Raw genomic sequence first — 16,542 nt, 5'->3', positions numbered from 1 at the left:
TTCAGGCTGAAACATTACCGAACATAAGATAGAAACAGAGATTAGAGGATGGACAGGGCGACGGGCCGAGCCGCCGGCCTGGGAGACACATTAGAGTAAGAAAAGCCTCACTGAACTAATGCATTACACAGGTGTATCGTTATCTCCTTAACGTAGTATACTTCATCATCATTGCCGGATTGAAACTATGCTTACACTTGACTTTCAATGAACGTACCTTAATCCACTCTGGTTCAGGGTAAATAAACTAACTATGCAAGAACGTAAAATTTATCTGAACCCATAATAGGACGAACAGGCTACTAATTCTTCCCTCTATTAAATACTAAGATAACACCACCATTTATTACAAAGACACGTCCAGAACGTGTTATTCATCTTAGAAAAGCAAGACACAAAGAGGTGGACTCGTCGAGTAAGTCCAATTTAGGAAGAGACGCATGGGGATTATGGCGATCCGCTGTTGGGATTTTCAGTTTTCTTCTCTACTCCGTAAACTCGGCCACCTCCATACCCACCTCCGCCTCCGCCTCCGCCACCGCCGCCACCTCCTCCTCCCCCATAACCCCCGCCACCGCCACCACCTTCTCCACCGCCGTAGCCACCGCCATAGCCACCACCATGGATGAAACACTTGTTATCCTTCAGTTCTTCAGCCTCCTTGAGCATCCTAGCGGCGCAGTAGCAGGAGAGGGTGGCTAGCAGAAGAAGAAGGGCAATCTTCCCCTTCATCCTTGCTATCATTTGGTGAATGAGCGAGGCTTTGGTGTGAATGCCAATGGGGGGAAGTAGGGGTTTATATAGCTGTGTATATTGGAGCGGTTGTGAAGCTCTTTATTAAAGGGGACTGTCTTCGTTTCCTCCGTAGACATGTGCAGGATGGTAGGTCTAATTTATCAATCTATTTAATGACACTAAAGGCCCAATAATCTTTACCAGCCTTCCCAATTGATTTTCTATATCATCATATTGATCAATTAATGGTAGATGAATTTAACTCAATTGATAGGGTCAGTTTCCAGCTAGTCAGTTTCCGCATTGCACCTTCTATTTTAGAAGAGATAAATCAGGAAATGACTCGATGATTGGACCTTTCTGTCATCAGTTCTTGTTTACTCATAGACCCTCATCCATTTCAAACTCATAACATGAATAAGGGTATGGTCAACTGTCAAACCCTAGTCGGTCATCGAAGTTAGTATTGACGCGTTAAAAACACTATTCGTTGATATTCCACTACCTTTGCAAGGGACTTAACTGCATTGTCTCCGTTGCGTTGTATTTTCTCACACTGAGGGTGGAAATCCCCATCTTGAACAGTCAATCATCACCGTGCATTTCTTGGTGTTCTGAAAATTTGGAAATTTAGGTACCAGGATGTCAATCTAGAACATGGATGGATGAGAGAAAATCAGATGTTTGAGAACAATTCAGTTTCAAATCACAATATTTAACTATCTAAAAGGATTTTTGGTGCTAAAATTGGAGGGTATCTTCATCTACCTTTTCTATACGTATCCATGCAACGTCATCTACATAATAGAATCTACCATGTAAAAGTCATCCTGTAATGTCTCCTAATTTGGTGGGTGGTGTAAAAGAGAGTAAGGCCTAGATCCATCACATTTTATGCTGTTTGTCCCTGCTGTCTCCAATTGCCCTGATCTTGTGATTACCTTGTCCTCCTAATCTCAACATTCCTCCACCGACATCTACCAATCTACATCCAAGCAGTCAATGACATCAATACCTGTCATTTATCTATCCATCACCCTTGTGCACAACACCCATTGATTAAATTTGTCACATACATTTATTAATCAATATATCTATCTTTAATAACCATCTTTCTCGTCTCCTCCTATTCTTAATTCCGAATTTGAAAAATTATGTTGTGCACTTATATAATTGACATTTGAAAACCTAAATTTCTTGTATTAATTAGATCTTGGTTTCCCATGGCCGAGATAAATATGGGTCACATAGATCGTGCATCAAACTCACCAATGCCAATTGGGACATACTAGAGGGGTTTTCACTTGTTATCTGAAACTATGTTACCTGAATTTATTAGCCCTTTAACTAATTCAATACAATTTGTTTCCGTTGCTTCATTACCTAATACAAAGAACCCTAATAACCTACTTATAAGTGTTTAAACACAACATTCTGTTCCGTATGAAGATGGCCATTGGTCATGACTGTTTGGTCAAATTATGTCATTGATAAAGGTTATAATTTTTTTTCATTAGCTAAAAATAAAAATGACAAAATTTTTATCCCAAATTTGAGTTCATCAATAACCATGGAGAGAAAATAGCTTGGACCTGCAGAGAGAGAGAGAGCCAGAGACAATATATACAATTTTCCTTACAAGGATAATCTTCCTGGAAATTGATAATGATTATGATAAAAAGAAGATCACATGGTTTTACTGATCACAAAATCAATATAATCGTGACCGCCAAGATCCTAGAAATTAGGTATGAGCCTTTTTATATGACATGAAATAGTAGTTTTCATTACCTGGGGTAGTCTTCATCCTTTTATATAAAGCTTGGAGGTTTGAAACATTCCTACAATCTTCACCTTGGCAGACATCACAACCCAAGCATATTTTACCCCATCATTTTGTGGGCACTCCAACTTCAGTGAGGCCAAAGGTTATATAGAACTTGTGCATTGTGAATAGCTTTCTCGGCATTGATATGACATTCTCCCGGTGTGAACCTTTTAAAGACTAATCTATCTCGAATATAACTACTACATGATCCTGTGATTCAATATGCCAACATATTTTGTTAGTAAATTGTGCACGTCACATCATCACACGATTTTAAATTAACACATAATCGAGCTTGCTTCTGGTGCAGGCAAGCTGTTTTGCACATGAGTATAACTTCTTATACTATTGTCTTGGAGATTGGTTTAATCAGGAACAAATCTTCTCAATATATAGACAAGCCATTAAGCCCCAAATGTAACAAGCCCTTCGGCAGATGCTTGTATCAGATCTCCTCCAAGTCTAACTTATGTATTTTCATATCATTGGGTGCAACGATTGCTAGAACCAATCCAATAAGTACATGTTTCACTATGAATAATAAGATTTTATTGATGTCCACAATTCCTTCAGACCAAACCCTTGTGCAACAAACATTTATTTCTATCACAGCTCTCCCATAATCATCTATATTTGGTGTATCACTTAATTTCACCATCGATATACATAGATTTGTCACGTACTATACCTCAACCTAAGTGTTATTTTCAATAGGATTATCCTTTAATTTTTTTTGACATCGGCTCAACAAGAGATTCCTTCAAGATGTGGTCTTCATCAAGTGCCACATCTTCACAGGCCACACATTTTTTTCTTCCAGGATGCCAGAGCATATGGCAATTTTATCCATGTCCATAACTCAAGAGGATGCATCTGTTTGATTTTTAAGAAGGCTTTGATTTGCCATAACCTAGAATGTGTGCATAACTTGGACATCTATGTTACACAATGCAGAAAATAGTCAAAAGGGTCGCCAATGTTTACCTCTTCGGTCGTCTTCCCATGAAGAGCATATTAAGCAAGCATTTTATGAAATAAACCTTCCCATTCACTACCTATACCTAGAAATTCTTTGGCAACAATAGAGTTGATAAACCCTAATTAAGGCATGCCATCATGCATATTTTAAAATCATATTAGGTTCATTTTATGTGTATTACCTTCAACTTTACAAGAATTTTCATCTCCTGCACTAACAGAGCAAGTGATAAAACAATGACTTCAAATGTATTTTTTATTTTACATATTTTAAAAGTCCATGTATTTCTTAGAAAAAATGTATGTAAAACATTGTTAATTTTAATGAGATTACGGCTCCCTCTAGTGTGTCAGTCTATATTTTTTCAGGGAAGAAGTCAATGTTGAAGAAGAAAATAAAAGAGACAAAGATAGAGGAAGAAAGGATATACATATAAAAATAATAAAAATGGTTTTATGTGGCCAGCTATGGCTGAGCCAGGGTGCAACAACGCCCAAGCTAGCCATAGGAGGGCCAACACAGTGTGCTCAAGCCCACCCGCATCCAGTAGAGGTGGGACCCAGCACAAGCCTGAGCAGTGCAACAAGGAGCCCAAACACCGACCCATGATGGCCAATTGGGAGGCCCCATATGGCCCACACGGAGGCCCGTGCACAAGCATGAGAGAGAGTGTTTATTTCTTTTATTCCATATCATCAAGCAGAATTTATAAAGTGGTACATATTTTATGTGGATTAAATTCACCTTTTAAGTGTCAGCTTTGGACACAGCAGGCCTGGAATTTTAAAAGGACCGTGGCCCAATGAGCCACAATATGAATATAATAAAGAAAGGAAACATGACCAGACTTCGAGCCAACCCGACCCAAAGCATGTGTAATATCAGGCTGTTTTATGTAAATGGACATGATCTCAGCTGAATGTTCTTTTTAAGGAAGAATTGATGGTGAGATCTGTTTCGTTGTAATTAATCCTTTTCTTTCTATTTCCAGGTCTCAAGTTGGCTGCGGCGGCTGATGGGGACAAAGGGATCCCTCCACTAGTGAGGAATGCATGCTAACAGTTACAGAGCAAGCTGAAAGGGATGTTGACATGGCAAAACTAATGCACCATATTAATCACGTGTAATCATTACAGAGATCGGACGGTGAGGGGTAGATCCATCCATCGCCGACTCTAGTTGTTAAGGCAGTCGCCGGACGACAGTTTTCCACTGGGGGGGTGGATCGCCAAGGCCATCTAACGGCCTGGGAGGAACCCCAAGGCCTTCCCAGTGCATCGACGACCATGGGAGGTCCTTCCCAAGCTGTTAGAGGGGCTTGACTACCTCCAATGTTCTCATCCTTTGAGCACCTTCAAAAAGTTGACAGAAATACCTTCTTTTCTCTCAATTTTCTGCCTTATAAAAATATAAATATTATATATCTAAAACTATACCTATATAAGTCGTTTTCTATCATTCCAGAACATACTCTGCTGCCTTGAAGCTCACTCAGCATTACTTTCCCATAACTCAATACTTGCAAAAATATAATTTAAAGAATTGAAATCCAAGTAACAAATTTCATGTATGACACATTTTCATACCTTTCTTATACACATGACCAAGCGAAAAATGTAATAAGGTATTAATTGTAAGAGGGTCATGTGGTGTTGTTGTGGAAGCTCCACCAACATTAGTCTTCCCCCTCAGTTTGTAAAGATTGGCTCACTACTGATTCCTTTTTCACAGTGACATATTGCATTACCGCCACTAAGCTTCAAGAAATCTTTCCTCATGTGCTACTTTGCATGACACTTTTTGCACTCCTGGCTTTTCAACCAGGAGGTCCTTATTTTGTCCAATCCATCTTCTTCTGCATATAATAGATCTTCTATTGCATTCAACACAAGTCTTGCCCATCTTGGATGGCCAAACCTTCACTTTGAGCACCATTAGCTTTGCATACCACCCCTGGTCAAACACCAGCAAACTAGCAATTGCATAAGCAAGAATTGGTATGTTCATTTCATGAAGCATAGTAGTCACAAGATTTTCATAGTTATTCGCCAAGAAATCAAAAAGATGATCGTCTTCCTCTCTTTAGTCAAGTTGTCCTATAACTTCAGAAATCCAACACAAAGCGTTTGAAAATTATAAAACCGACGAAGGACAAGTATAGACAAAGAAAGAGAGATGAGAGAGACTCCTAGTGAGAAGAACCCTGAAAGAAAGCTCTAATAACTGGGATGAAAAAGAACAATGATAACGCCGGCCTTTAAATTCACCTATACCAAGGTGTCACATTGTCAAATCCCGACATAGGTCTCTTGCTCGAATTTGGCGTGTGCCGGCCGCAATGTTCAGGGCAAAACATTGAGCAGCCTTGATCTCTTGCAGCGGAAGCTTTGTAGATTGCCTAAGATCGCATAGAAGGGGTTAGAGGAGATGGTGGTGCACAACACCGTCAGTGAATAGGGTCATTGCATTAATATCATCAAAAGTACATCATCGTTGGGGATAATTACATGGGGGAAGACGAGGGGTGATACAAGGAACGAGACAAGGCGCCTTGCGCTAAGGTAGTGTCGCCACACCGCTTTAGGGTCTCCGCTCCGCGCGCGCGCCCGCTCTGCTACTACACAAGTGTGCCAGGCTGGGCGCCGCGCGCTCGCGGGCATGGCGATCACACACGCCACCCCTGCCATGACGATCACACACGCCACCAGCGCCCGTGTCAAGACTCTAGCGCGCAGCCTGCGCGACACCGCCACATTCGGCGGCCCCGAGCTGGGCGCTGGGCGCCCAACACTACCCGCAGGAGCGCTACACGCCTGTTGTGCCGTCTCGACGCTTTCAGGGTGCGACATGCCTTAGTCTCCTGGCGGGATGTCTCCCAGCCCTGCGCCCCGCACACGCAATGCGCACGCCGCCCGCGCGGCCGCGGCGCGGCACCCCGCACAACTCCGCGCGCTGCAATCACAGCACGCCGCCTGGCCTGCGCATCCCGCACCCGCGCACAGCACTTCCCGCTTCCGCGCACAGCGCTCGGCGCTGGCGCGTCGCGTTGGTGCCCGTGCGTGGCGCTTGGCGTTCGCGCGGCGCTTGGCGCGCGCGCGCACACTGATCAGCCCGCGCGCCGAGCATGCGCGGACCGTACCTGATCCGTCCCACCTTGGGCTTGGATGGGCACGTGCACAGTCTGCCGTGAATCACCACGGACTGTGGCAACGGCCTGAAAGATCAGGTATTTGGGCATCACTACCCATAATGACTCAGTCCTTTAATTTCGTGAGCCGAATTACACAGACACGCCCTCCCAATAGGCATGCGGGCCTCTGGGCAGGGAATGCCGCCTAGTTAGGGGCCTAACACAAGGCCTTAGTTGCCCTTAAAATCCAATAAAATAGGCGCATCCTTTTTCACTGAAACTGCAATGCAGTAGCGATTGCTTGGTCAACCCCTTCATCGTTTAATACAAAGCTGGGGAATCTGACACATTCTAACAGGATGCCACAAGAGAGTTGATAAGAACAGTCTGTTTGGTTTCATACCATGGTAGACGATCCATTTCCAACAATTGGTATGCCAAGTTTGATATACTTTTTGAGTAGGTAAATTTTTATGTTGGGCTCTTATCTTAAACTAGTGAGAATTCATAAGGCTTTCGAATCTTAGCCATCCATTATAAAATAAATACAGTTTGTACATCGTGTTTATCCAGAGTATCTATCAACGTATATGATTCACAATCAACACAAATGTGAGGTATTTATTTAATTCCAATAGTAATTGGCAATGGATTCTGAGCAACATTAAATTTAACTCGGAACTTGAGCTTTATTTCTAAACTCAGCATATCTTTATTTGCTTGCACACCACGATTTTTGAAATATAATAAGAATATGTATATCTGCGGGGAGGCATAAATCAGTGACGTGACAAGTAGGTTATTCAGTTCCCCCTTTCGTTTATCCGCGATTAGAACGTAGATAATATCTACGATCCATTTAAGGGCCAGTCGGTTCACACCTTATATTTAACAAATAGTTTAACGTAGTAGTAAGTAGGTTAATATTTTTTTTCCTAGGATCGTTTCTTTTAAAACAATCTTTATTGGCAGACATTGGATTAAGATATTTGACGTAATTTATAGTAAAATATGCGTGAGTCTGACCTCAAGTGGCGAACTGTTGATTTCTCCATCTGTTTCTCGAAATTAATACTATATTCCCAAAAAGGTGTTCCAGGCTACTTATAATCACAATTTTCTTTATAAATGAATTATTCCCCTCATCATTCCTGAAAGCTCTCCACTTCGATAAGGCTTCAACTTGACGATGTGGGTTCTGATAGGCTTCCACTTATGAGCGTATTTATGCAGGATCTTGAGTAGAGATGTCATAACACCTGGAACACGACCGCGGCCAACTCCAAATTTCTTCTTGCAATCTTGTACCGTGTGAGCAAAAATAATCTTGGTTCCTCATTTGATCTAAAGGATAGTTCCCATAGAAAAGGGTTGGATGGGAGAGAATAGCATCAAAAGCAAAATATAGTCGCTACTAACTTTCGTACACATGGCGACGGATATTCTAGAAATGGGCGGACAGCTCTTCTTTTGACGAAAGAAAAGATCAGTGTCTCGATTGTCGGGGGAAGACGGGGGTGGGGACGCGTTTTAAAAGGAAAGGCAAATGGGTAAGAGGCCTAGAGACAGATATATCAAAAAAAACCTCATTTTAAACTAGGTTAACTCTATTCATATATGAACACGCAAAACAGGGCTGGCGACTTCCCATACACCATCACTCGTTAACGTCAACTCTGCGCGACTATTCTTACCAAGTTCGCATATGAATTAAGCATCTTTTGCTAGTCTTGTTCGTCAACCGATTCTTTCCTTCTTAATTTCTCTGAAAAATCCGTTGTTTCAGCAAGGATAAGTAACATTTAATTTACATTCCACAAACTCTAGAAAGAGCACAAAGTTATCGTCATCGTTAGTTGTATCTAACCGTGCACACGACTGCCGCTGACCGTCTCCGGTGCCCTGCTTTATCCATCTGAGTTACCCATCACCCCGTTTGTAAGATAGCGGTGGAGAATCGGCCGAGGGCTCAGAATTCATCTCAAACTCTCACCCTCTACAAGAAAAACCAGCAATACTCTTTTCTTTACCAAGTCTGATGAGAATATATCTTAACCCGCAGTTACATAAGACAGCAGATTTCGATTACAACTTCACGTCGAGACCGCGTTATTCATCTTATAGCCCACCACAGAGAGGTCGACACACGTAAAAGCAAGTCCAGTTAACGAAGCAGGTCTTCAGGGCTAAGGCAATCCTCCGTTCAGTGCAGCCTTCTTCTTGTCCCCTCCACCGATGCCTCCTCCGCCTCCACCTCCGTAACCTCCCCCACCTCCATACCCACCGCCACCACCGCCACCTTTCCCTCCTCCGCCACCACCTCCGTAGCCTCCACCACTTCCAAACCCACCACCACCACCGCTACCTTTCCCTCCTCCGCCACCACCTCCATAGCCTCCGCCACCTCCAAACCCACCCCCGCCACCGCCACCTTTCCCCTGCCCGCCGCTGTATCCGCCATGACCTCCTCCAGCGCCACCAGCTCCACCGCCTTGACCACCACCACCACCTTTACCACCGCCGGCTCCACCACCATGACCGCCACCATAGCCCCCACCAGCGCCTCCACCTTGACCACCACCTACACCTCCGCCACCACCTTTACCACCGCCATGGCCGCCACCATAACCTCCACCAGCGCCTCCACCTTGACCACCGCCTACACCTCCGCCACCACCCTTACCACCGCCCGCTCCCCCACCATGACCGCCACCATAGCCACCGCCACCATAGCCACCACCACCGTATCCTCCATGGCCACCGCCGCCTCCACCTTCACCGTGGCCGCCGCCCTTACCGCCTCCGTATCCCCCGCCTTGGCTGAACCACTTCTCATCCTTCAGTTCTTCATCCTCCTTCAATGTTCTGGCGGAGCAGTAACAGGAGATAGTCGCCAGCAGAAGAAAAAAGAGCAGTTTCCTACTCATCCTTGCCACCATTGAGTGCAATGAGTAAGACTGTGATGCGGAACTGAAGAAGCGGCTTAGGTTTATATAGACGTGAAACGGTTGTGGAGCTCTTAAATGAAGGGTGCATGTTTTTCTTCACCCATGGACCGGTCTTCACTGCGATATCCGTCGAGGCGGTCTTCTGATTTAATGAGCTCAACCGTCTCCTTCTCTAACCAGCTGGTTTCCATAGAGGTTGGTCCCGACACATCGTCCACTGCACGGTCCAATTTGTACGCACTTGCATGCAGAGGGATGAGAGAAACCCTCCAAGTGCACCAGAAGATAGCGGTGAAAACAAGACAGATATTTGGCATGAAGCATTAGAAGCAAAAAAAAAGAGAAATTGAACGCGTGGACTGGAAAAGAAGTGAGTTTCAGAGTTGCCGGCGTGCACTCAAATGAAAGACTAGGCTGAATAATAATGGCAATGAAGCAAAAAATAGCGTTGCGTAACCGATATTTAGGAATGGCCGGTGTGTGTGTTGTTACAACAGGAAAGCTGAATAAAAAGTAAAATGGAATGAGAATGGCGTAAAGAGAACTTTTAGGCAGACAAGCGAACAAATATAAGAAAGATAAACACCCTTTGATGGGTAAGAGTAAACAGAGGAAGTTCAGTGAGTGAATGGTATGGCAAGTTAATATCTTTCGATTCATATTTACTGTGTATTTATATATAAATTGAGCAAGTTTATGCGTTTCCACGTAGGAAAATAGTTGCTTGAACAAGGAGACGCTGTTATATTAAATTATGGGATAAGCAGGAGTAAGACAGAGACACTCTGGGAAACGGTACCTGAACTAAATTGGGCCATACTTTCCCCGAAATTCTCCAACACCAATTTCTTTGATCTTCGATTTCTCGTGGGTTAACATACTAGTTTTCCTCCATTTTTAACAACTGCCTTATTTTGGAAGGCGTCAAGGGGCGGAACTCATAGTCAAGCGGTGTTTCATCTGTTGTTTCCTATGCATACCGCTGTAACACGTGTCATATCAACCGGTTAGAAAATACCACACAACATGAACAGACTTTTATTTATCTCAATTAAGAGGCAGCCCTAGAAAAACCCCGCCGACAGTTTTTTCATCAGTGTAGGGGTTTGTGAAAGAACTGGGAAATCTTTCTGAAGAACCATAAGAGAAGAGAAGAAAAGGAATAGAGAGAGAGGAGAAACAATCGAGATAGCAAGCAAAAAATCATTGTTAATCCATAAAGAATGTTGTAACAATTGGTTTGTATTTATCCTAATGGCTAATAGCCATTATAATAGTTAGTTTCGGTAACTTAATCATAGCCATTGTAACAAGGTCTAATGGCTATGCTAAGATGAATCTTCTCCATTCTATTTCTTCTTATCTATATTTAATCCTAGCCATAAGATTATTTCTTATGTATGTTTAATCCTAGCCATTTATCTTTGAACTTATATTTAATCATAGCCATTAAATTCTCACAACGATTAGGATACGTTTTTCAATTTTACAAACATGTTTTTAATTATGCATCCTATACAGCCTTTTGGTGCTGAGCTGGATGCTGACTAGGCACCAAGTTTCAGACTCCAAGCTTATTTATTAAATTGGCATAATACTTAAAATTATTTTAATAGTGTTCAGCCTCCGAGCTTAACTTTTTATTTGTTAATCAGAAAGTTAGCCGGCAAAATATACAATCGTGGATGGAGTCCAGCCACTTAATAGTCGTACAATATAGTCCAGCCAGTTATCAGAGTATCTATGATTTCAATACATTAGAGGTCGTCGAAATTCACGAGAAATGATGAGCTCCAGGTAGCTCTCAAATGGAACACCATAATTTTACATCTTTTTGTTTGATTTAAGGTTTAATGCTGTTACACATATTACAATACAACTGATATTCTTTTATTTTTTATTATGCTGACATCCAGACATAAAGAGAAATACCATCATAAGACGAAGTTTGAGCAACGTCATTTATTTCCTTGTAAAAGGTCAGTACAAAGTAATAGCTTTTATCGACATAACCATTAGAAAGTAACACTTTAGACTGTTACAAAACTGTATGGCACGTAACAAAACTATTACAGACCAACATGAAATATTGATGGCAGCAGATTTTTGTGTCCAGAGCATCAATGAAATCAATGAAACTAACCTGTTGTAAAATATTTGCAGTGGAACCATAAATTATGAAGACTTTGAATTTCAACCATGATACAACCCATTAAAAGGAGAATAGTATTGTCTCCAAAATTAAAATTTAATAGTTATAGTCTGTATAAATTTTCAAAATTTCAACAAATTTTTTCTTGATATAATAATGTTTCCTAATGGTTTTTTATATGCAAAATTATACCATCCTGCTTAAATATATTTTTCATTTTTCAGTGTTCTTTCTGACCCCCATGAAGCCGCAACTACACCGCCTCCAAGAACTCTTTTCTTGGACGTCTTGCCGCTGTCAATAACTGTGCCAACACCGGATTCTTGGAAGCCATCATGTACCCCAGACGCTGCAGCCTACTGTGTCGTTGAGCCCTCCTCGCGCTGTGCCTTCCGCGCACCGTGCCCACGCGGACGCGGTGCCGTCCCGTATCCTGTTTTCAAGAGATAGGATCTTCTTTAAGGTGTCGGATTAATATTATTCTTAAAGAGAGCTATGGACGCTTGTGGACAATATCTGTCCCCTGCTATGTGGCTCTTGAAAAGTGATTCATCGGGTCATTGGGAGCTTGATCGCTACCTAGACCCTTTCGAGTCATTTCACCTAGTCAATGGCGTGTCAACGTATTTTCTCATTGTGTTTTCAAGGCTTTAACATCATATAACTCATACCACCCATCTCATTTGTTTTTCGTTGGTGTAACACGTGCTTCTTGATTCCCGCTGTTGTTTTATATCAGAAACTTTATCTTTGATCCAGGATATTTGCTTATCTTTATAAGTGAAAAATGTATATTAATTCACGTGATTTGTTACAAGTTTTTATTGTTATGAGCTGGCTTATTTGGCTGAAGGTTTAGGTTTACACAATGTCCATCTGGCTTTTAAATTTATAGGGTCATAAAAGTTTTATAGTGTAATCTGTTTTATGCATCTGATTTATGATGAAAAAAAGTGTTACCCTTGACCTGTTACATAGTTACGTCGTGTGTGAAAAACCATACTAATTTTTAATTGTATTTTATTTTAGTTCAGATAAAATCATATATTATATATTAAAATGTAGCCCGGCAGTATTTCTTTAAAGCATTGTCCACAAACTTAAAATTGTACGATTTTATCTGCGAATTTAAACTTTACACCCTGATATATGGCAATCTAGATGGTTAATCAAGAGGGAACTTTGAGAGTATATTCATCTTTGTTTTATGTTCTCTGATGGTATCTTCTTCCGTCTTTGAGGGTGTCTTATTTTTAGATGCACTAAGATCTGTAATTTGGCTACCCGCCATTATAAAAGTCATCCCCAAACTTGCTTCTTACATTTATTAGTACTTTGGAAAAGACTGAGTTTGGAGCTCTATTAACTTTATCTTGTTGTCATTGATGATTGAGCTGCAAGGTGGAGTTATAGAAACTTGCTTCTAAAACTTGCTGTCTGCTTCATAAAACGGAAGTTCCTATTGTGATAGTTCATGCCTTAGTATTTTTCACCTTTGTCATCACAAGTAGGTTAGATCCATGATCCTTGTGTTCATGAAGAAATGTACATCCTCTATGCCTCTTTAGTCCCTCCATGTCACTTATCTCATCTATCTATAGATAGATTTTCCTATTATAAGGTTGTTACCTCACCCCATCTCTCATGTCCCTTTTTATCCTCATTTATCTTTAGATAATTAATCTATAACTCTAACATTAAAACTCTAACCATATTTAAAAATATTGTTGATTCAATTCATTAAAAGAATATTTTCTCCACATCAAAGAAGTATCTAGCTCATATCTTGAATTGACCTTTGGAGGTTACTAAACTCCTAATTACCATTATTTGTGAAGTCCAGTACTAGTCATAATTGACAAGACATATCTTACTTCAATAAAGGTTTTATAAATTTTTTTGATTAGAATAAGAAACCGACCAGCGATTAGACCTTTACTTTTTATTTTCTCAATTTATCCATAGTACTTTATAGTAATGACCCATGAGAATATGTATACATACATCTTATTATGACATTAATATCAATATTTGCACTAACATATAACATGTAATAATTATGAACAAGTAAAAACTGTTGTTTTTACTAGAAAGAACTGAAATATATAATTTATAGTATTAATATTAGGAAGACACCGTTATTATGTTTCATAAAAATAAGTTCTATTATCTCTCGTGATAAATTGATTTTATTTTTGATCTCTGAATTGTGAAATGAAGACCATAACTTTTTTCTGTAAGAGTGAGTAGTCAAAGGATAAAGTGCAAAAGTAATATAGTTTCAAATATGCGATACTTCTGCTCCAATTCTAATTTTAAGTATAAAAAACCAAAACTATTGATATTGGGGGTTATATTAGTATTTGACGATTCCCTTATGACCTTTAAGGTGACAATTATTTGAATAAATCTTAACAAATGTTTGATCCTTGACGTTCTCTTTTGTCCTCTCAAATTTGATCTCTAGCTAAGAGTCCGTTAGACTGATTCTTCTTCATTTTCATCCATATAGGTTTTGATACCCCACATATTGCTTCAGATACAACTTGGCTCCTGGTTGAGGCATTGTGTGCTCAAGCACTTATTTTATCGTAACAGCTTTGAGTCTATCTCCCGACTCCATCTCTCCTTATACAAATTTCTCAGCAATGTTGGCTGAGGAACCCTACGAGGTTCTGATACCAAATGTCACACGGTCAAATTTGGAGCTTAGAACAGTGCTCGAATTGAACACACACTAGCCTCAACGCTTGGGCAGAAACGTTGAGCAACCTTTGCCTGGGTTGTGGAATTCTCTTAGAACAACTTTAGATTGCTTTGACGTTAATTAGAGAAGGTAGACCTAGGCCCCATACATAAATTGGGACATTGTATTACAAAGAATGACGTTACATTGTAAGTCACAGCTGTTACATGGGTGATGCCTTTTGTATCTGAAACTACTAAAGTCTCACTAGATTTCGTCACATTGACAGACTTATGTAGGTAATATCCAAACCTTGCTGTGTAATGGTTTTAAATGTCTGTGTTTTGGGGAATTGATATAGTTTTTCTTAAAGTTATAAGTTCCAGAGTCTAGTCAACTCGCCCGCCATCTAAGACCAACGTTTTTGTGCTCAAAAGATGTCTGTATCATTGGATCCGAGAACTCCAGTTTTAGGCGCACTTTGTCTGAACAAATGGCAGTAAGTCATACGTATCCACAAAACTCTGATTGATAAGTTTTTTGAAATTCAAAATAATTTCCATTCAGATACTGTTTTGGAGTACGAGTTTTTGTAAATTTATAATAATTTTTCTAGGTCAGGTTTTTGAAATATTTTTTTATGATAGAGCCTAGAAAGTATATATTATGACATTAAAATGTGTTCTCGAAAGGCAGTTTGTTCGGTCCGTAAAATCCAATATATTGGAAGCATGAAGAGAATAACATTAGGGATGCAAGATGAGAGAGTGGATGCTATACGAGATTAGGGTGATGCGATCCGTATTCATTTGCAACATAAATCCTAAATAATGGCACATTATATTTTTAATAGGTCTCATTGTATCACACAATGACAAAGGAGATTACACATTGCATGGGTTCTCCATACTAGTAAAGTTATGATTATAATGGAGCACATATGAGCTGCATTTTTGTTAACATCTCAATGGATATCAGTTGAGAGGTGTAGTTAAATACGTATAAAACAAAGAAACATTTAAAAAATGTTTTATCATATTGATTGTTACATAAGCTTACTTATTCGAGGAGACTTAACCCTGAACCACATACTGATTTCAATGACATGAAGCTTACTTATTCGAGGAGACTTAACCCTGAACCACATGCAGATTTCAATGACATGCATTTCACAGGAATTGCATGTGATAGGCCCAATGTCGTTGTGTGCTTGAACCCACAAATTGTTATTTGTATCTAGAAAACTGTTGTTCTTGTGAGGGGTATTGTTGTATAGGTTTCTAGGTCGATCCTCAGGGATTTCAGAGTGTGGTAATATCAACTACTGTGGGGAGATAGTTGAATTAGACGATAGAAGAGACAAAAAAAGAGAGGAAGTGATTAATTGGACGAGGATAGAGATCGAGAGATAAGTTCACAAACAATGGAAGATGCACATTGTACTTTGATTACTCATTGTCCTTTCAAAATCAACCCTTCAACAAAAATACTCAACAGTCAAACGAAAGAAGTTCCATGACATACAGGTTTGATGAGCACGGGAGTCCACCGTTGACCAGCGAAGGATAGAGGGCTTGTTCACCGACCTGCTGAGGGCAAATAGCAGCCACTGGATTTCACAACCACAGGGAGGAGAAGAGATTGGAATAGAGCAGAAAGAAGACATTTCAGAAGGAGAGGAGTGATAAGATTCAGAGCTATAAGGGAGCGAAGCAATAATACAGAAAATAGAGTAATTAGAGCAGGCGAGAAGAGAGGTTTTAGAGAAGAGACACAAGATTAAGAGAAATTATAATAATAGTGTTTCAGATGAGAAGGCCAGGAATAACAGAAGATAAATGGAGACGAAAGAGGAGAAAAACAGTACGAGAAGAGATACGACCAGATCAGAGATGAAATTGCAGAGAAAAAAGTGCAGGGGTGAGAGAGAAAAACATATTAAGAAGGGGGAGAAAAATAGATGGGATAGAAAGATAGAATGAGAGAACTGGAAGAAAAGGGGGAGGAGTTGGACGAAATTTGCAGAGAGGAAGAGAGAAAGAGATAACTGGGCGAGACTGTAGAGAAAGAGATAGATAGGAGAG

At 40.5% G+C, this 16,542-nt stretch overlaps 1 protein-coding gene across 1 annotated transcript; it reads right to left on the bottom strand.

Annotated features, from left to right (window-relative positions):
* Positions 1-147: 147 nt before the first annotated feature.
* Positions 148-9,974, bottom strand: LOC144701517 (uncharacterized). The gene is made up of 2 exons (XM_078573323.1): positions 8,894-9,974; positions 148-620 (listed from the first exon to the last, which is right to left on the bottom strand). The coding sequence occupies exons 1-2, from the start codon at positions 9,609-9,611 to the stop codon at positions 448-450; spliced, it is 891 nt and encodes a 296-aa protein (XP_078429449.1). The 5' UTR covers positions 9,612-9,974; the 3' UTR covers positions 148-447.
* Positions 9,975-16,542: the final 6,568 nt, after the last annotated feature.

The sequence above is a fragment of the Wolffia australiana genome, chromosome 3, assembly GCF_029677425.1.
Source record: "Wolffia australiana isolate 7733 chromosome 3, ASM2967742v1".
Taxonomy (NCBI): Eukaryota; Viridiplantae; Streptophyta; class Magnoliopsida; order Alismatales; family Araceae; genus Wolffia; species Wolffia australiana.
The sequence above is the reverse complement of the archived record's forward strand: the minus strand, read 5'-3'. Positions and strand labels throughout refer to the sequence as shown.